This window comes from Amia ocellicauda, chromosome 16 (genome assembly GCF_036373705.1).
Source record: "Amia ocellicauda isolate fAmiCal2 chromosome 16, fAmiCal2.hap1, whole genome shotgun sequence".
Taxonomy (NCBI): Eukaryota; Metazoa; Chordata; class Actinopteri; order Amiiformes; family Amiidae; genus Amia; species Amia ocellicauda.
In genome coordinates this window covers 10,135,295-10,156,789 of record NC_089865.1, presented here as the reverse complement: position 1 = coordinate 10,156,789, position 21,495 = coordinate 10,135,295, and the positions used below count along the sequence as shown (strand labels likewise).

General features: G+C 36.7%; 2 protein-coding genes across 7 annotated transcripts in view; one reads left to right on the top strand and one right to left on the bottom strand.

Moving 5' to 3' along the window:
* The window catches only part of pkp4 (plakophilin 4), a 69,196-nt gene extending 56,691 nt beyond the window's left edge, over window positions 1-12,505 (bottom strand). For 4 of the 6 annotated variants that reach the window (XM_066688466.1, XM_066688470.1, XM_066688471.1 and 1 more), the window contains exon 1: window positions 12,323-12,505. The gene's annotated coding sequence lies outside the window, so the exon portion shown is untranslated. The remainder of the gene's footprint in view (window positions 1-12,322) is intronic. The other 2 variants (XM_066688473.1, XM_066688474.1) reach the window with 1 other exon arrangement.
* Window positions 12,506-15,095: 2,590 nt separating this feature from the next.
* Window positions 15,096-21,495, top strand: part of LOC136711634 (coiled-coil domain-containing protein 148-like) — a 33,061-nt gene continuing 26,661 nt past the window's right edge. Inside the window, exons 1-3 of the mRNA XM_066688006.1 lie at window positions 15,096-15,157; window positions 15,787-15,908; window positions 20,519-20,622. Of these exons, the coding sequence (XP_066544103.1) occupies window positions 15,103-15,157; window positions 15,787-15,908; window positions 20,519-20,622 (281 nt within the window). The 5' untranslated portion in view covers window positions 15,096-15,102. The remainder of the gene's footprint in view (window positions 15,158-15,786; window positions 15,909-20,518; window positions 20,623-21,495) is intronic.

The window sequence follows — 21,495 nt, the reverse complement described above, 5'->3', positions numbered from 1 at the left end:
TCACCAGTCCTTTAGTATAGGTTAGAAGGAATGTCTTAGATTTATATTTTTAAAAAAAAGTAATTAGAAGCAAAGAATGACAAAGCAAATGACAAATTTGAATGGCAAACATTACATTGATGGAAAAAAAAAATATTTATAGCGTATATTTCTTACCACTTGGTACATTCATAGGATTCAACAATCAAATGTTTCAATTAACTGGAAGCAGCATTAGAATCATTTCAAGAATCCCTTTACAGTTCAATACAAGAAAAAAGTAATATTAATTCAAGGACATGCAATATATTCGAGATAAACAATAAAATCTAAGATGTGTACAAAAGAAACACAGACAATATATTCTAAATTTATTTTTTGATTAAACTTGCCTTTGCCTCGCTGAAAAGCTGTATGGACAAAACATGTTAGCCATAAGGGAAGTTATTGGAACGACAGCATGAGGCACATATTCCACTATGATGTAAGAATACAGAACTCATTCTTCTAACTCCATTCACTGGAAGCCACTTAGGAGCCTAGAACTTTTAAATTTGCATAAGGTACAGAAACATGATGGAATGATACATCATTTATAATCAGCTTGAAAAATACCTCATCTGTTATTTTTAACTATCTCTGTCCGTCTCTCAGACACACACATACACACGGCTGTCAGTTTGAAAACATGAAACACAGCCCCCCTTGCGGTGCCATGCATTAAATCCCCGCATGAAGTTGTTGTGCTCATCACACTTGACCTTAACCCAAAGCCAAATGCATGAAAATCACAAAGGAGACCCTATGTATCATATTGTGGGGTAGTATGAAGTTCTTACAGAAATTGACTTGCCTTGTGTGCTGCAGTTAATTGATTATATTACCTGAATGAAGCTCTTCGAGAGCCTTTCATCAAAATGAATGTTCACACAATTAAAAAAAGCTGTTGCATCGAGATAATTCCTTGTGGTGTACAACAGTACACTGACAAGGACAAAGAAAGTGCATCTGACACACGTCAAAGACACTGCAGCATGACAGGCAATGAGGTATGAATAATACTTTAGTGAATCTGAAAGCAAAGAATTTCACACTCTTTACTTTCTGAACAAATTACTAGATGTGTTTTCAAGCATTCACAAATAACTCAACCCAGAGCAGGAATATCATGGGTTTAGTTTTTTCTCCACCTAATTCTGGACACAATTACCCTATTTACACTTATTTTTGGTACATTATTGGTACGCTACACAGAAGTTGTGGGGGACGATACTATAAAAATCTCAAGCACCACATAAACACATAAAATGTATAAATAATCACTGGTGACAGTAGGTAAAAATAATGGCAGCTCAATGAGAAAACCAATCAAAGTTTATGAGGTAAGGCTTCACAACATCTTTCTTCTTGGAAGTGTCTCCTGTTTGGACTGGCTAATGTAGAGGTGACATTGGATTCAGAATAAAAAAAGGCAGGTGGTACAGTTTGTTTTCTTATATTTATTCTATCACTAAATATTTTTTTAGGATAACATCAAAGTTTGTGTTCATGAATTTACAGTAGATTCAACATTTACAAGCAAGATTACTATATAAACTTAACACTGATTTTAATAAAGATAACCTGTTATGAAAGAGCCAAAGAGAACCAATGTTCCCAGTTTACTTTTGAACAAGGAGAGGGTATGGTCCTTTTTCTAACAGTGCTGTAAAGAGGTGGAAAAAGCTGGAGGAGGGGCCCCACAGGATCGCTGTTTGGCCTAGTGTAGGAGTAAATTGCAAGCCAGAACCCGCTCTACGAGGAGGAGTTTAATTGAATTATAAATCAAGATCAGACCTGGAGAATAGGCCATGTAAAATAAATTCAGATTTCTTTATTCCTTCACTTATGATTAATGGGAGCATATGCCACTATACTAAAGTGGAATGTGTGGTTTGATCAGAGGCGTTGGCCGGTATTTATGTCTGTAGGGTACAAACCCAACAAAGTGCAGTATTCTAGCCCAATTCTGCATCTCACCAATACTGAGAATTAGTTTAAAATTTCGGGGATTATAAATCATAGGTTTCCAAAGCTGGCTTGTTTTGCCACATTTACATCATGTTTGGAGTTAAAGTAGTCTAAAGTAGATTACGACTCGTACAGTTATATGTTTAATTAAACAATGTACAGTGTTTTACAAATACTCTGATGATAATCTGGCTATCAACAGCTAATGCCAAGGAATGTGCCTCTGTGATATTATTTGTATATAGACGTAAAAATCTGGCCACAAATGTGGTAAGAAGTGAAGTAAGGGTAATGCTGATCTGAGCAGTTTTCTCACCAAGAACACACAACTCACTACAACTGAGAAATTAGTCTTTAAACAGTCTTTTCATATGCTGCTGCCTGCATAAGCATTTTCTTAGTTTTTCATTTCAATTAATTCTCAGATAAATGCAGAAATAAAGAAATCAGTGGCTATTGTTTCCACATGACATGACTTGTCCAGTCAAAGAAGCTATTTTTTTTTTTTAGAAGAACGAGAGGGCAAAGTGAAGTAAAGAAAAAAAAAATCCTGCTGCAAAAGAAAATGCACGTTGCCAAGGCCTGCTGTCACTCCCAGTCTACAAAAGCAATGCCTTATTCACTTCTGATTAAAGCTGTGCACAGCCAGCCGGCCCCGTACCTGAAGAAATATGCATAGAAACATGGTCACTGAAGCAATGATAACTGATACCACTAAGCCTTCATTTCCTATAAAGTTGTTTCGTTTCATATGTGGGTAAAGATAGACTAGAGGGGGGAGGAACACTCTACCCTTTGTGATGTCAGCTCAAGCTTCCCACAATACATAGAGATAAAATATCAACAAAAACCATCAACAACCCTTATAGCCCGCAATCCTGTAGAGACTGAAATTTCCTGTTTAAACCTGAGTTTACACCCGAGTCCATTAAAGGGTAGCAGTTCTTGAAAATTTAAAACAGAAATGTAAACTTATTGGAAAAACAAAGCTGGTACTTCTGTGTATTTGAAGAGAGCATTATATTGTCAAACTTTATTCGAGTTCTGGAATATTGTACAGTTTTACTTAACATATGAATGGTATCGCTAGAAAACGGTTTCATTTCTTTAGAGTCAATGATGTAAGCATGTATGTAATCACCAGAAATCATATGAAAATAAGTAAAGTATCTACACCTACAGGGTGTTTTGTTTGATACAGAAGAGACCAGAGAAAATGTGAGAAAACCAGTCGGCTTGGCTATACATTACTTTCAGGTTCACGGAACGGGGCTTAACAATACACCATTCATCATACATTATGTCACACTATCCAGTCCTCACTGATAGAAGTTCAATGTTGTAGGAACCCTGTCCTCCACCCAGGGAAGCTGACGCCATACAGTTTGCTTCACCAGCTTCCTTTTAAATATACAAAAACTCACTACTAGACAAAATGAATTAGGCCAAAAATGATCATATATACACTCACCTAAAGGATTATTAGGAACACCTGTTCAATTTCTCATTAATGCAATTATCTAACCAACCAATCACATGGCAGTTGCTTCAATGCATTTAGGGGTGTGGTCCTGGTCAAGACAATCTCCTGAACTCCAAACTGAATGTCTGAATGGGAAAGAAAGGTGATTTAAGCAATTTTGAGCGTGGCATGGTTGTTGGTGCCAGATGGGCCGGTCTGAGTATTTCACAATCTGCTCAGTTACTGGGATTTTCACGCACAACCATTTCTAGGGTTTACAAAGAATGGTGTGAAAAGGGAAAAACATCCAGTATGAGGCAGTCCTGTGGGCGAAAATGCCTTGTTGATGCTAGAGGTCAGAGAAGAATGGGCCGACTGATTCAAGCTGATAGAAGAGCAACTTTGACTGAAATAACCACTCGTTACAACCGAGGTATGCAGCAAAGCATTTGTGAAGCCACAACACGTACAACCTTGAGGCGGATGGGCTACAACAGCAGAAGACCCCACCGGGTACCACTCATCTCCACTACAAATAGGAAAAAGAGGCTACAATTTGCACAAGCTCACCAAAATTGGACAGTTGAAGACTGGAAAAATGTTGCCTGGTCTGATGAGTCTCGATTTCTGTTGAGACATTCAGATGGTAGAGTCCGAATTTGGCGTAAACAGAATGAGAACATGGATCCATCATGCCTTGTTACCACTGTGCAGGCTGGTGGTGGTGGTGTAATGGTGTGGGGGATGTTTTCTTGGCACACTTTAGGCCCCTTAGTGCCAATTGGGCATCATTTAAATGCCACGGCCTACCTGAGCATTGTTTCTGACCATGTCCATCCCTTTATGACCACCATGTACCCATCCTCTGATGGCTACTTCCAGCAGGATAATGCACCATGTCACAATGGTCGAATCATTTCAAACTGGTTTCTTGAACATGACAATGAGTTCACTGTACTAAACTGGCCCCCACAGTCACCAGATCTCAACCCAATAGAGCATCTTTGGGATGTGGTGGAACGGGAGCTTCGTGCCCTGGATGTGCATCCCACAAATCTCCATCAACTGCAAGATGCTATCCTATCAATATGGGCCAACATTTCTAAAGAATGCTTTCAGCACCTTGTTGAATCAATGTCACGTAGAATTAAGGCAGTTCTGAAGGCGAAAGGGGGTCAAACACAGTATTAGTATGGTGTTCCTAATAATCCTTTAGGTGAGTGTATAATATTAATTAAAATATATCTAGGTAAATCTCCAGCAAGGGTAGTAGACGGTGCCCTCATACTCTCTTGTGCACAGGGTAAAGTGTGATAGAGCATTTCATCATTACAAACGCACCTCTAAATGACCAGAGTTCAAATGAAGTTGACTGAAAACTGTTGCCGCGTTGCAAACGTGCCGTCCATTCCGGGCTCAGCATGATTCACTGAGAAGGGCATTTTCACTGGACAAAAATCCATTGTGTGCCTAATCTTCCAAAGTGCTGACTGGCTTTGCGTTCTGCATTATCTTGTGCTGCCCAGGATCCGAACATCGTTTTAATCTGGAACTCTTTCAGGAATTTATCAACATATCTAGCTAAATCAGCAATGAATACTGGCAGTTTATTATCTAACCAAGAATTTTAGAAACCTTGTCGCTAAGTAATCCTGGCAAGTGACAAGAGTGCATACACTGCAAACATAACAAGATCGCATTACTTACTTTCACAGCTATTTTGCAATGTTACCATGGTAGTGTTGCAAAAAAAATACAAAATAATAATAATATATAATTAAGGTTTGTCCCTGATGAAACCTAGACAAATTACTAATACCAAATGTCAGCGTACTATAGGCTAGCGTTCTGTTCAATTACTTTTATTGTGGTTATTTAGTTTTTTCCCTGCAAATAAATGATTGGCTCCGTTATTCTCCAAGCATTTTTGTCTGAAGTAAGGGATAAATAAAATGTAATTTTAGAGGATTCATTTTAATTTGTTTAGCAAACTAGGAATCTATTTTATTAGACAATTGATAGCTAGCAGGGTGCTAAGCTATACAACACTCATTGTGTCCTGCCTGTTACACATAACATTGTTATGAATAAAGACCAGATCTGAATTTCTGATGTTGTCTTGCACTTTTACCATAGTCTTTGTTGGTTTTGAAGGTGAAAATGCCATTGCTGCTGTGAAAATAATGCACGTAAACATCTGGAATGAAGAACAGGCACAAGAATATAGGCAAAGGAATAAAACTGCTCGATAAATCTAAGAAGTAAAATAAAAAATTAGGAGAAATTTGGGTACAAATAAATAAAACAAACATATTCATGGGGAAAAAACACACAAAAAAACATTTTGACCCCAAAGGCTAATGAACTGGGTGAAATGTAATCCTGATCACTAATAGCCAGATATTTGGTTAAACAGTTTTTCTGGTATGTGATGACTGTTCGGGATTGATGAACAAGTTACACCTGCTGCTCAGCTGCAACCGTGGGATCGTATGGAGAGGCAATCCACTCAGAGACCAAAGGATGACATCACAAAAATGTTTTAAAGCTTGATAAAGTACTATTGCTTTTCTGCTCCAATAAACTAACTGTGAAATATTTAAAGCAGTTTCCAAAGTGGTGTGCTTATTTTACTGTATCCAGTAGAATACTTTCTGTGTTCAAATAAGAGTATATGACATACTGTGACAAGAATGCCAGCACTAGAGCTTGTGGTTAGTCCTCAAGGAATTAAATAATCCCCTTCAAACGAAACCATATTACTGTGGGGTGGGGGGATTTTTGTTTTTGTTTAATACATTTACTAAAAAGTACTGTAGTCATTAAACAAAACTGCATAAAAACATCAAGTTATCATCCTGAATGACATACGGGACTGTTCTAAACCCAATGTGCCTTCAAAGTTGATAGAGACTGTCTCCAAGTTAGTTTGTACAAACCCCAGAACCATATGAAAGTACTTAGCATTCCAACTTGGATGGTACAAGATTTAATTATATACTGAGGCAGACCGCTTGGTCATGTTTGAGCAGGAAGCAAGAAAGATGGTTATTTTTAAAGCAAGGAATATAAAAAAGCTCCCCCACCCCCTTTATTTAGAAGATTTGTACACCGATGTTGTGCAAATATATATTTAAAGGATTTTCACTCAGAAAGTTGCATTCTAAACTAACAGTGGAAGATGCACAGTGTCCTATTTTGTACACATCCTGTAGCAGCAAAAAACAACAGGCCCACATGGAAACAAGAGCAGCATCATCAGCCACAGTACCAATGTATAAATTAATGTGTTTAGCTCAGCTGAAGATGGACTCAAGGCATACTGTATAACCACCGGAAAAAAATAAAAAATGAAAAGGTTATTTTAGATTGTTTCCGAATGCCACACCCTTCCAAAACTGTATTGAAAAAATAAATAACTAACAGCTTAAATGTGGATAGTTTATAAAAAAAAGCAAGAGCTATACATTTAATCCATGTACTTCACTGTCAGGGATTTGCACAGGAAACCCCAACTGAAGCTCTAACAGTACCTTCAGGGGGAAATGGGAAATCATTGAAGGGGATTATGATCCTTTATCGCAGCTTCTGAAGGGTAAAGGCAGTGTAGCTCTGACTTCTAAAAAGACATTTGATATCAGAAAGTTTCTGCAGGCAGAGCAGGGACTACTGCAGAGAAATGTGTATTTCGCAGGCACATCATAACTGTGCTGTGGGTCACAAAAGTACTACTCTCTGCTCTTAACAGCCTCTGCCTTATTTGCATAATGTAGGATCAGTAAATCCAGTTTGACGTTCTAAAGATACAATCCTAAGTGAATATTTAGAAATAAATAAATAGGCTATATGAAACCATAACCATTTCCCCACCCCCATACCAGCAAGAAAATTTGCCACCAAAATCAGAGAAGGGAATTTGGAAAACAAGGTTTATTTTTCCTTTTTTCATTCCGATATTTGTCAAAACCAGTATTTGTCACTAATTAGAAGAAAGTCGTAGATAACTACTTTGTGGAGGCTTTGGTATGAAAAACTAAATGTGATTTACAACTGTGTTACTATAAAATTACACCTCACCTTTAAACATCTTCACATTTATTTTAGATAGTTTGTTTGTAAAAGAGGTATCACAAGGCTGTAGGTATTTTACAGACTTTTTGTATCTGACATGGGTAGCCTTTGGGAATATATCTAAGCACAGTATAGCTATTAACCACATTGAACAGAGTGAATAAGTCTGTCATCAAGTTCCAAACCCAGCATTTAAATAGGATTGACCATTTTTCCATGTTGTTACTTTATCATAGCAATTTAAAATCCCTGTCATACAGAAATGCATTATGTAGCTAAGGAATATAAAACAGCATTGTTTTCCAGTGGGAAATCAACACACTTACCATAAAGTAACAAATTAAAATACTTTATTCACAAACAGCAGCTGATGTACACATGTAAATAAAATCGCATGATATTTGCAAACATAAAAGACCCTTAGAGGATGTATCTTTATGCACAGCTGAACTGTCCAGCTCATGTCAAGCTCAGTCTACTGTGACCCAGGGTGAGCACTGGCCAAAACAAACCAACAAACCAATCAGGAGATGACACAAACAGCAGCTAAGAAATACACAGGAAACACTTTGCTTAACAGATGGGAAATAAATAAATAAATCGATATAAAAAGAAATAGCTGTCCTGTCATGTCACAGTACTCAAACTGCAGATAAATAATTATAAATCAGTGTAGTTGCACAAGATTAAGTTATTCATACAATCAGGACAGAAGGTGATTAGAACATCCTGTCTGAGAATTTGGGGTTTAATTTCCCCTGTAGAAATTAGCAATTCAAATGCATCGACTGTTAAAAGGCATTTTTCCCAAAGCATTGGCTGCACTTTTCCCTTCAGTTTCACAGTAAGTGCCCATTATTGTCATCATATAGAGAGCATGGCGCAGCCCAAAAACTGTGATGCTTACTCACATAGCAAAGAAAGTGTTAATCCACACAGATCTGTTTTAAATACATTTTATTTTGGATGCAATACCTTATTAAATGAATATATTTGTATGATTTTAAAGTATTATTACAGAGAATGACAACTGTTCGGAGCACTGTTTTAACAATGATCACAAGATTCTTGTAATGAAAACCCCAGGGCTTCTTACGCAGCACATTTGAGTGGAAAAAACAAGGGAATGAGGGCACATCAAAGTAGGCTCATCCAAGGTTCCACAGGGCCTCAGGGTAAGGTTACACCGAACAAGCTTGAACAACAACCGACTGAACTGACTGAACTACTGCTATTGCAAACCACATCCTCTTGTAAACTTGACTGTACAACAAGCGCGACTGGGTGTTGAATATCAGCTCCATGCAAATAAAATAACTGAAACAGTTGTGATGAAAAAACATTACCAAAGGATATAGATGAGAAGTAAGTATAATAAACGTAAAGGTGAAATCTACGATTTTGTAGGTCTACCACAAATCATGGTAGAAAAAATATAACCATTTGATTTACACCTATGAATTTTAGAAACCAAGTATAGATGCAGAAAATGCTTGGTTCAAATGTGAATGAATCAGGATTTTTATCGTTTGTGTGCGTGTTCATTTTCTGGGTAAAACTGCAATATTTCCAATTACATAAAGGAGAAGTAGGCTAAATGTACACCAGTATTTTCAAGGCAAAATTATCTGAAAGAATAAACACTTAAAATGATTTGGAATAAAGAAACAGAATTTATTTATTAATGTATTTTTCAAATATTCCAGTAGAGGATTTTGATTCAGATTAAAACCAAATTCCTGTCCATGTATGTACACCTTAGAAACACTTTGTGGTTCAAAGCTTGTAAAAACATTTATAAAGTACCCTATTCAACCTGCACATGGATAAAACAAGTAATGAAAGAAAAAAAAAAAAAAAGAACACACTGGTTCCCTTTGACTACAACACCTTAATAAAGGTTACACAAAATTTCCACTTGAAGGAATTCAAATATTGTTGTCTGGCATTCATTCAAGAACATCAGCTCACACATCCTTCAGCACTAGTTTAGCAGAGACCAACATCATGCATTTTGAAGATATGATTGAGATTGATTGAGCGAGAATGTTTTTTTAAATAACTGTCAGATGTTTTCAAATGTAGGTTACAAAGGATATTTCTTACTCCTGTGCCTCCAAAATCAAGGCATCTATATGAAAAGCACCATGGCACTGATCTGCCCATTATAAAAGGCAAACACCCTGTGGTGTCATACACCCTATTTTAAGAAAGAACAGGATCTTGCTGGTGCACAAAATTAAATCTAGTGTGAAAGACTGGGCCACATACAGCACACATTTGTAATTTACAGCATGCAAAGCATACAATCTAAAGGGAACAGCACAATGAGAAGCTCTGAGCATCTGATATTCTGATATTCAAAATCCCACTGAAACCTTAGCATTTGATGGAAATTACTATAGCTGTACAGTGTCAGCAAAGCTAAACTTCAAATGCCTCATTTAGCTAACCATCAAAGCTTAAATTCATAGCTTTGTTTTTTTTTGTTTTTTTTTCTTTGACATAAAGGAGGGGTGGGAGGAATTCTCTCAATTTAATAATCAATTAGGAAATAAAAATGGTTACAAATGAGAGGTTAGTGAAAACATTTTTTAATTAAAACATTATAGTTTGCCCTGAAAAAACACTGAGGGAAGAAATCATGACGAATATGAACTTTACATTTGTCTACCTAAGGTTATCTTTTTGTGTATATGAATTAAATTCATACATAGCCTACATATCGGGTTTTGTAGATAATGAAAATTGATATGGTTGAGACTGCAGTGCTTAATACAAAAAAAACAAAATACTTTAAGGGTTTTTTTCTGCTTTGATTGCAAATAACCAAAATATGTGAAAATATGCTAATTTACAAAGTAATGTCCTACAGAGCAGCAGATAATCAACAAAAATGTTTAACTCAATTATATTTATTAAAATAAACAAATAACACTGACTATCTCACATAACTAAAATTAACTTAAATTGTGTTTAAAAATAAATTTTTGCATGAATCCATTATGAACTGGAAAACAAAGAATCACCACTGTTCTCAAATTCAATAACCTATAAAGCATTAAAATAATGCACCAGACATGAATGCAAAAAAAAAAAAATCAGCAATAATAGATTGTTTAACCATCGTTTCAATTTTTTAACTTATTTACTTACAACAAGCGATTTTAGTTTTTTTTTTTTTGCAGAACTGAGACCTGTGACTTGCTTGAATGTACAAGACTTAGAGTAAGTTCATTTTAAGGGGTATGTAAGGGTATGAATATATTTCACTATGCAGAGCAGACTGATAAAGAGATGAAAGAGCCAATTACAATTGAAACAGTTATGGGGTAGCCTACATCAGCAGATGAGAGTTTTCAAAGGGGAGACACTTGGCACAACTGTTTCATGGCAGCAAATCCAGTACTTGCACAATGGACTGGGAGAACAGGGCCAACATCTCCTGGAAAGATGAGCAGGTAGACCACTGTGGGGGCAGTGTGCCTACACAACCAAAAGCAGCATGCAATGACAGAGATTGACATGACTGATATCTGTGCAGATGGGATTTCTGCTAATGCAATAGAGAATGTCTTATTCTTTGTAGTCTATTAATCAAACACACACGTATTACTTATTGACTGTTAGGCTTTCAGCGTTGTAGGCGTTTTTGTTTAACCATTTGTATACAGCGCGCTAGATGCAAACTGAAGCAAAAATAAAAAACTAGGCAGAATGCGCCAAAACTAGTTGTTAGACTGGAATTCAAATTTCTATCAGGGATTATTAAAACAGGCCAATTAGCGGGGTTTCTTGTCCTGGAAAGGGAGGTGTACGCTCGCCTGTCTGCTGTGAAGCGACTGGAGCTCCTGCTGAGCGCTGTTGTTTCGGATGGTCGACACGCCCAGCACTTTAACAAGCCCACCAGACAACTATCTGCACAGTCTCTATAAACACGGCTGTCTGTTGTTTTCTCTCTCTTTTTGCTTTTCTTTTCAAAACAGTCACCAGTACTTTTGGTTACAAAAAAAAAAACGTTGAGGGCTGTTTCAGTTTATAAAGTTTAACTACCAAGTAAAAATGCCCTGCAGCCGTATTCTGGTTTTGCACAAGGACACCAAAGGTTGGGATGCAATCCAAAACAAAACAGGGTGATTACTTTTTCGGTTGAATTACATAAAACGCAAGACCCAGCCATTAAATGGATCGAGTACATATGCGTAAAAGTACCAGCAGTATTGCCTTTTTTTCCCCAACCCACATTTAAATCAAAACCACGTATTGTCAAAACGCATACCTATTGTAGGGTTACAACAGGAATAGCAGAATAGTCGAGTATGCGGACAGGCGATAACACACACGCTTGCTTCCCCCACTCCATTACGCATTCCTGGGATTCCGGCACAGCACACCTGCCTATTCATTCAACGCAGCCGACCTGCAATCGCTGCACTCCAGAGACGCCAGATCCATTACAATGAAACCAATCCCCGACACACACAGAAAGGAGAAACAGAAACCAATGGACGGCTACACTACACACGCGTTAAAAGTTACTATGCAAACAAGAGGTAGACACACTTCAAAGGGATGCCGGGAAGGTCTAAAGGTGGGAGGTAAACAAGTCCCGGTTAAGAAATACGTGCGTATCGCCGGCACGGCCGTTGGGTTGTATTGGTTTGTGGTTGTAGATCAGCAGACAAATGCACAACATGCAATGCAACCTGGCGGAAAGTGTGAAGCCCGAGTCAGGTCGCAACTCGCTGGATCCTACACGCACACGATACGGTAAAAAACAAAATGTAAATCCCCACTTACCCAAAGGAGGAGGGTATTATCGCAATCCGTGTGCTTTGCTGAAGGCTGCCATCCGAACACTGTAATTGATCAATAATGAGAATAATACTGCTCCCCCCCCCCCACAAAAACAAAATCCTAACCAAACCCCCACACGTACGCTCAGCCCGTCTCCATGCTTCGGAGAGAGCTCTTCTCTTTCCCCAGCGCTTCCACTCCGGGAGTACCAGGAGGCATGACGTCACCCACCAGTTTTCCCAGCTCCGGACGCTATTGGGCACCGGCCAGGAAGACGGGAGTTCATTGGCCAGCTCTGCTGTCAAACGGACCAATTAGCACGAAAGGTAGGTTACCTTGGTTACAAGTGTTGTCAGCCCCCCGATGTATCTGGTACCGAGGAAGAAATCAGGTAAACGAGCCGGTGTTATGGTGGTTCATATATTTTACTCATATAAACGTTGTTTCTTTCCCTACTTAATTTGTGCAGTATTTAAAATCGATGTAAGTTGAACATTAGCTATACTAACTACATTTCTACGTTCCTGCACGTCAGACTATTGTAAGGATGTGTAGTTACAATACATCCTCTTAAGATTCCGTAAGCATAACGTATACATGTTACAGCTGTTTCACATATATAATATACATGTACATTTCAAATAGTTTGATATAGAGTTGTGTGTGGAAAGAAAGCCCAATGCACGAAACTACACTGCAGCTCAATCTGGTGCTTTACGTATAGCTTATGTTGACACACGAGGAGGTTATTATTTTATAAGATGTGACATTAATATTACAGCAGCGATGCAAACAAAATACAAAAGCTTTTATGATTCTCCTCAGTGTTGAATTTGTTCTGGTACCATAATGTCATGGGTCTTTCAGTTTGCAAGGCAGATATAGCAACTATTTAGCTTGGTGAAGGAAGGGATGATATGTATACTTCACTAACAGGAAGGTAATGACAGGGTCTGAATAAGGTGAAACAGGCGTGACACCAGAGTTAAATTGTATTTCACTTTGTCATGTTGTTGAAGTGATTGCACACAAACAAACAAATAAAAATAAAAACATGCACAAAACAGGAAAAGTTATTTTATCTGGAATCATCCTGAAAACACTGATGATAAACGCAGTTGTTGATTGTGTCCTGTATCAGCTCCACACATCGCTTCCTCCTTTAATAAGAGCATTTGTTTGAATGGCAGTGTTAAGGTGAGCCATTTTATGTTTGCCATTTATTTTAATTCATAGTAACCCAAGATGGTACAACAAAGTCCCCCTTTTTTGATGTTTAACCCACCCCCTCCCCTGTATCTTCCCAGTGGCCCATCAAAATTGCTTATGTTGAATTTTTAATTCTAGCAAATCTGTCAAGGGCACGAAACAATTCATATTCCTGGTATTGTTCAATATAAATAATTGTATGATTCATATTTAAAATCACGGCTCTGATTAAGGTTAGGGCCTACATTTTATGTTTGGTCAAGGGTTAGAGACATTAGACATTAGATTCCTAATAAAGTTTGAGTTGTTTTTCTACTCTGTTAACTTAGAGATAACCAATTTCAGATTTAGCGTAGTTAGAAATTTTAGTGTTGGCTAGGGTTTGTTCTCTAGCATTATACTGGTAATCACAGTTAATTGCATTTAGGCAAATATGTTTGTAAAACAAATACATGAAAATATTCTTACAAAGTGAAACTGATATTTTAAACCTCAGTAAGTGTTGTCAGATCTTGGAGACATGTCATTTTTTTCTGATGCTGAGCTGCCGTAATAAGAGAGTGGGTATGTCCTCTTTTATTACTGATACCTATATCTGTCCTTTTGGGTTAATCTTATAGATGCTAATGGGGAGGGGTGTTTATCAAATGTGATGTCACCCTGAATAATCTGACTGTTAATACATACTATATGAAGGGGTCAACTGTCTAATGGTTCATGGTACAGAGAAACAGCAATTATCTCCAATGGTTCAGAACACTAATGGCGTGTGTGTGATTTTGCTTTCTACTCAGACAGCTGACATTATTTTTATTCAGCTGCACATAGCACAGTGTGCTTATCTTGACTGACAAGTCTGAATGGAATCATTAATTCAATACAATACAGGAAAAACCTCAAGACACTGCTATTTGGAGACGAAGTTAGACCCTCACTGTTAAGTAAATAATGAAATGCAAAGAGAATACATTAATGGTCACATGAGGAATTTAAGCACTGTAACTGCTGTAATTGAAATATTTAAAGACAATTAAAATGTATTTTTTAACGTTTGTTTTTTGTTAGAATATACATATTGGATATCTTGGATATTTTTACTGCTATATGTTAATATGCTATTTTTAAAAAAGAAAAACACAAAATATATGTATTTACAATATTTTATAAGATGTGGCATGTTTTTAAAACCTTTAGTCATGAGCTTCGGCCCGTAACAAATAATACTCTCTAGCTGAGGTGTAAAGTTGTAGATTAATATCAAAATTGAAGAAGAATGTAAATCTGGAGGTTGTTTAACACAATCCTTCTTATAGACCTTGATAGCGTAATTTAATGTTTATGAGAATTTCTGAGATATGGCATGTTCCATTAGCTTTCCAAAACAAAATTTAATCCCTAAAATAAGTAGATTACAACAGCTAGGAAAGACAGCATTTACAATCCGCTGTGACCTTACTGTGCCACCTTGAGGGAATTTGAAAACTAGTGCTTGAGCTTTGATGGATTTGAACATTAGCTAACCATCACTACTCATTAATTTAAAAAATGTTTGTTCATTTGTAGATTTAGAAGCTATGAGTGGCAGAGACCTTCGTATGTTTATCACAAATCACAGAGCAGAAGATATAGGTAAGTTTGTGGTTCATACTGTCTGCTAACAGAGCAAAAGGAACAAAATCCAAATGTAATGTGTATTTATTATTGCAAAGGTGTTTGGCTTTTTCAGAATAATATATAGTCTGACAGATTGCAATATAAAATTGATTTGTAAGATGTGTGTAATATATTAATACTTAAATAAAGACACACATTAAATGGAAAATGCTTCCATCTGCCAGTACTGGATTGTAGCAAAGGCAATGTGCAATGCAGAAGTTGAATTCTTTCAAATACAACTCTACCACCAAGAATAAATAATGAATAGACAACAGTGTGGTGCCAGTGTTCAAGGAATTTTGTGGGGAAAGTCAGTCCAGACATCGATCCCATGGAACACTTCTGTGATGAATTAGAATGGCAATCTGGAAGAGACAAGCTCCACTCGAACCTGCACTGTGGGGGGAATACCCTTGGCCTTGTTCAGTTCATCAACACCCTTTAACAGACATTTATAATTTTTGTATAAAATTGTGGTGAAACCCAATACAACCTGCACTGGATTTATATTAGGCCTTATACCCTCAAGGTTATGTAAACAATTTCTTAGTCTGTTTAAATCTCTTTAATATATTTTTTGGATGTATGTTTTCTTCTTGCAGAAAAGTTGACATTCAGAATGAAAGATGGCCTTGGAAGCAAAAAATACAGACCAGTTGATTATCAACAATTGCAGGCCATCACAGAAGCCAAAAGGCTCGCATCAGCAGGCATAGAACTGAAGGTAATGATATATTTGAGTATAGTGGCTTGTGTGTGTATTGTATACAACGTGAATGGACTTTCATTAATTCAGCTCAGTGTACAGAGGAGACACTTGGATAACATGGGCAAGAAACTGTGACAGTCCCTACCGCTTGTCCCAATTTATATCTTGAATTCTTTCTGAAATACATTACTTCTCACAAAATATTTCTTTAGCTAGTCTATTTATTGTATAATGTTTTACAGTTTACCAATGTATGTACAAATGATTTCCTGTATCTTGTTTCTTTGATTATAAAAATGCAAAAAAATATAGTGAATATACACAACACATTTGTCTATTTTTAAATCAACAGACGCTACAGTTATTTTTGTAATGCTCACTTAGCACTGGTCGCATTGCTGATATCCAGATCTGTTTCATAACCAAAGCCTACACGAAAATGACGTTTGCGATGTCCTACTCTAATGCTTACTAAGTACCTGTCATATATTTTAAATAAACATGTCGACATGGAGACATTTCCTAACATGTGGAGTAGGTTTGCCAACTCTGATAAGATGTCGCCTGGAAGATCTTACCGCATGTTATATTTGTTTTATCGACTGACTTACTAATTTTGTTTTAAGAAAATCCCTTATATTTATATATTTTTTACATTTTCAATGTTACTATATTGCAATTTCACTTTTTATTACCATAGTAAAAAGGTTGTAAACATCCAAATTATCCTTTAACACATCAAGGCCAACTCCAATCCACCAGCAAAGACAGTCTATATGAAACAAAAATCTCTATTCATTAGTAAATTAGATCTCTCCTCCCCTTGATTCTTCACCTGAGCTGTTTCTAGCAGTGTACTGCAGATTAATCTATAATTCCTGGAGACTACAGTACAATGTTGTATGGTTGTCAAACCTGTGGTGATATTTACAAATATTGAAGAGCACAGTGTGCCCATGATTGTGAAGTGTCAGAGTAGGACTAGGAGCTGTATTCCTTAATTATGTTGCTGCCTTGCACCAACAAGGCAAATGTTGAGTGATTCTGGTCACTCCAGTTAAAGTATTTTCTTAAAAGATTTGTATTTCTGTAGGAAATTCAGAAGGTGAATAAAATGTACAATACAGCTGCTTCATTGAAATGTCTTCTACACTTGCATACATATATTTGTTTTCAGTATGTTCATACTCATTACTGGCATATTCATTAGTGCATCACTTATTACATTGATTTGTTAATTATTTATAGATATTTAATTAATGAGTGAGTATAAATTTATTACAGCAATCTGAGAGTGTTTTTGTCATGCTCTGGATTTACAAAATAAGACCATTCAGTTTTCAACCATACTTCAGATTAATCAAGATTGTAACCCTAAACACAAGTGTGGCATTAATATTTGAATCTATTAAGGTTAGAAAAAACCTTGCTGATGAATGTTTTTGCAAGTGCTATAGCAGCAGAGCTCTTTAACAAAGCAAAGCAATTAAAATGCAATCAAATAAACAATAAAGGCAGATTTCCAAGCAGTGATGGAATTGAATGCATTAAAACAGTAGACTGGTAGAAATATTGTAGATTGTAAGCCATGTATACACTAAGTTGCTATTATTAAAGCAATTTTATTTACATAGACACATATATTTATACATACAGTATCATAAATCATACACACACAAAATGTTTCTCCAATGCTCTTGTCATGCATGAAAAGTTTGTATTGTATTAGAAGCCAAATGCAATTGATATTGAGCTGCATCCCGTATGACATTTAGGCTGTTCCATATGATGCTTTTTTGACATTCCATATGACACTGTATCTGTCTTTTTCTTATTTGGACAGTTTGCATTTGGCCAAAACAGCTCAATTAGTTTTGGGGATTATTTCCTCTCAATTATCAGTTCAGTTGTAGAAGGAATACTTTTATTATCAGTTTTGTCCTTTGACTGTCTGGTACAACATGGCCAATTTTCAACATTTTAATTAACAAGAGAATTCATTCCTAGCACGTAATGCATACGATTATGTACTCAATTTAAAAAATGCAAGTATTTAGGGATGATTCTTGTATTTACCTGTTGCCTATGCAGTACATAATTGGGCTTGTATACTGCACACACACACGCATATATTTCAAATAGTGTGGGAAAAATACAGATAATAAGAGACAACTGGGATTTTATTTTTTTTGCTAAAAGGAGACTCGCTTTTCTCACAGTATGTACAGAATGGCAAGTCATAGTTTGAGAGAAATGTAATATGAATTTTCATTAATATAGCTAACATTTTTGTATTATTATTAATATATAATATTAGCTAGATTCTAATTCTTAGAATTGCGTAACATATATGTTTTAACCAAGAAACAGCGTATTCAAAAAAGTGTGTTCAAATGTTTTTTTTTTTTTTTTAGAAACGCTGTTGCTAGAGTTACCACTATGCATAGTTCTGAATTCCACACCATAACACTGTAAATTATTATTTTATGCACTGAACATGCATGGTCCTCTGCTATTGTCCTATGTTCCTGTAGCACAGCTGGGCTGTCAGATAACCACAGTGTCTCCTTTTGAAATCTCCCTTCATGCATGAGCAGTCTGTCCCGAGGTCGGATACAATTACACTGTTTTAGGATGAAGCTAGTGCGGGGTCCCCTCTGGAGGTGGTCATTTGTAGGATGGCTCAGAGTTGGTTGAAAGTATTTGCACCACACAAAGCGGGCTTTGAGCCTTTCTACAAATGGCCAGTGTAACTGAAAGCATTTGTGTGCTCTTTCTCTGAGGAGAAGACTCCTTGAATAAAGTGGTGCCTGTCTGGGGGGATAGTTGGCTGAGTGGCCAGCCATTTGTGAGAAAGCAAATTGCTGTATTCTTATGCTGGGCAATTAGTCAATCAAGCCTCCTGGTCAGGCACACCTGGAAGTCTTAAGCTATTGTGTGGCAGGGGAAACCTCAACCTGTACCGGAGGGTAAAATAAGTAGTGTCAATGCTCCAATAGCATCAAATGGACGGTCTCTGATCAAACTCAAGTTACAGATTGAGAAGAACAGCTAATAGCAGTGCTCACATACCTATGCCGATATTGCACCTCCCTTGCGTGAATAATTATTATTTAAATAACTAGATACATTTCTGACAACTTGTCAGCAGGGAGTTGTATGTTGTATGGAGGTGGAGTATTTGACCTTGCCCTTCTTGCTTTAGATGCCTTAATTTCAGCTCTAGCCATTGCATTACCAGTTTTGTTTGACTAAGAATATCTATACATATATTCTGAGCAGAAATTCTTCTTCTTATGCTACGTTTTGATAATAAGGCATGCAAAATTAAGAGAGCGAAAAACGTAACAGATCTATAAATATTAATGCGTAGATTTTGGGTTAACAATGATTGACTATAAAGCTGTGTGGAGCCTCTGGTCTCTCATTCTGTATCATATCACTTTGTGATGTTAACCCTGGGGCAAAGGGGATTATGCTTGTAGACCTGCAGTATACTAATTGGTAAAATGCAGCAGCAGCAGCATTTTATTGCCTCATTAGTGGTCCCTGTGGCTAACTGCAATTCAGCACTCTGCATGGGTTAGATAAGCGAGGTTATGTGTGAATACTGTATACCTATCATTCCTGAATAGCACTCTTTCTAGGGCTTCTTTAAGTCTTTAATGATAATTATCATACAAAAATAGCATGCCACTCTGTTGAATTTGATAAAAGGCACTTTCTGAATTAGAGTCCCAACTTACAGGTATCGATTCCTGTGGGTCTTTGAAGAAATAGCTTTAAAAATTGTTTTCTTTTGTAGATCAATTTACAGCCATGAACTGGAAAATCACAGTTGTGTGAATGGCCTTTTTTCATATGTAATATTTTGTATGTTCTTACAATCAGACAACAAACTGGGCAGTTTATCATCCAAAGTGTATTTTAATCTTTATAGACATAACTTTTTTCTTGTGTTTATTTCATTGGCTGTGGCAGGCATGAGGCAACTACTGATGTCTTTAGTAATTGTTTCCTCGACTCTAATTAATCACTGTATAATTTGCTATCTTTTGGTGAAACATTTTATGCACAATTATTTGAACCAGTGACCTGCACAGGTTGCTCTAAAAGTGTCACTATTCATCAATACTATGTTCCACCAGGGTAGAGTTTAAAATCAAATCAGCAAAGCATCCTGAAATAATATAAAGGGGGGAAAGAACAAAGGAGATTAAGCACAACTTAACCACTTTATATTGCCTCTGGAAACATGTTAAAGGTGCATTATGCATGTTCCAGTTGACAGTTTCAATTTGAAAGTGTGTTTCATTCTAAATGTTCCAATGTGTCTGTGTTATGACATTAATTCCTGCAGATTATCAGCTTTTTACTGCAAAGCTCTCTAAGCACCAAGTGGAGGGACATATAGCTTGTATAGATTACTGTGTTTCACGTCCTTCCCACAAAAGCAAACAAACAAGTCAAAATAGGATGAAAACATTACATTCTATATAGTCTTACATAATGTTTATTCAGGTTTCATAACATACTTTCAACTTTGCCTGTGTTAAAGTAGGCATAGCATTTGTTACTTTGTTTGTCTAGACAATGAATCCTGTGAAAATGGGTGTTTATTTCAGATCCACAAAACCCTGCATGCCGCAAAGATGACCAAAGAAAATACGATTTTAAGACAGCATCGACAGGTTTGGTCCCAAGAACATGCAAGATTAATGAAGGCAGGGTAAGACTTTACATGACACCTAATTATGCAATAATGATTTGGAACTTTCTCCTCAAACCAACAACATAGATCCTGCAGAAACATTTCAGGGAGATATAAAGAAAAATGAGTCCCTGTCACCCAGATTATAGATGGATTGAGTATGAGACCAACAGCTATTTATTTTCCTGATTGTTTTTCCTGCCCACAGAGAGTACCCTTAAGATAGTGCTGTGAATTCAGTGACCAATGCAGTGGCGGGGTATGAATAGCATTCTCAGAGAAGCTACATTGAAACAAAAAAAATGTTAATTTGGCCTTGGTTATGTTTATCCTTCTGAAATATGTAGGGCGTTGCTAGCTGAGGGGTATTGTTAAATATTGTCCTTGTTCTCTGGCTAATAGTTTTTACCTTTGAGTTTCAAGGTTAATGTCATGCACAAGTATCATGATCCCATAATGAATATGCCTCCTGAAGACGAGGCCGGACGCTAGAAAATATGAAAGGCATTAGTTGAATTAATAAGGTTGATGAAGTGGACACCCCATAGTCCCATTTTATCAAACTGCCTCATTAATACCATTGTTAATCTATATTTAGTGTGCTGTAAAACAGTTCTTTCTGTCTCCAATTACGTTTTTAAACCAATTTCCCCTGGAGCAGGAGTATGCCGGCAACCACTGTAGTCAGTAACTTTGGCTGTCTCTGAATTAAAATTTGGAGGAGAATAGAGATAATATAGTATACCGTGTATTCTGTAATCATTTCAGAGTACTGAATCTGCTCCTTAAAATCATATTCATGAAGGCACATGCAAAATACTTCTTAAACAGTTTGTGTTTGCTGGTGATAGGAGGTCTTATTTCAATAACTGAAGTCAAGGGAGACTTATT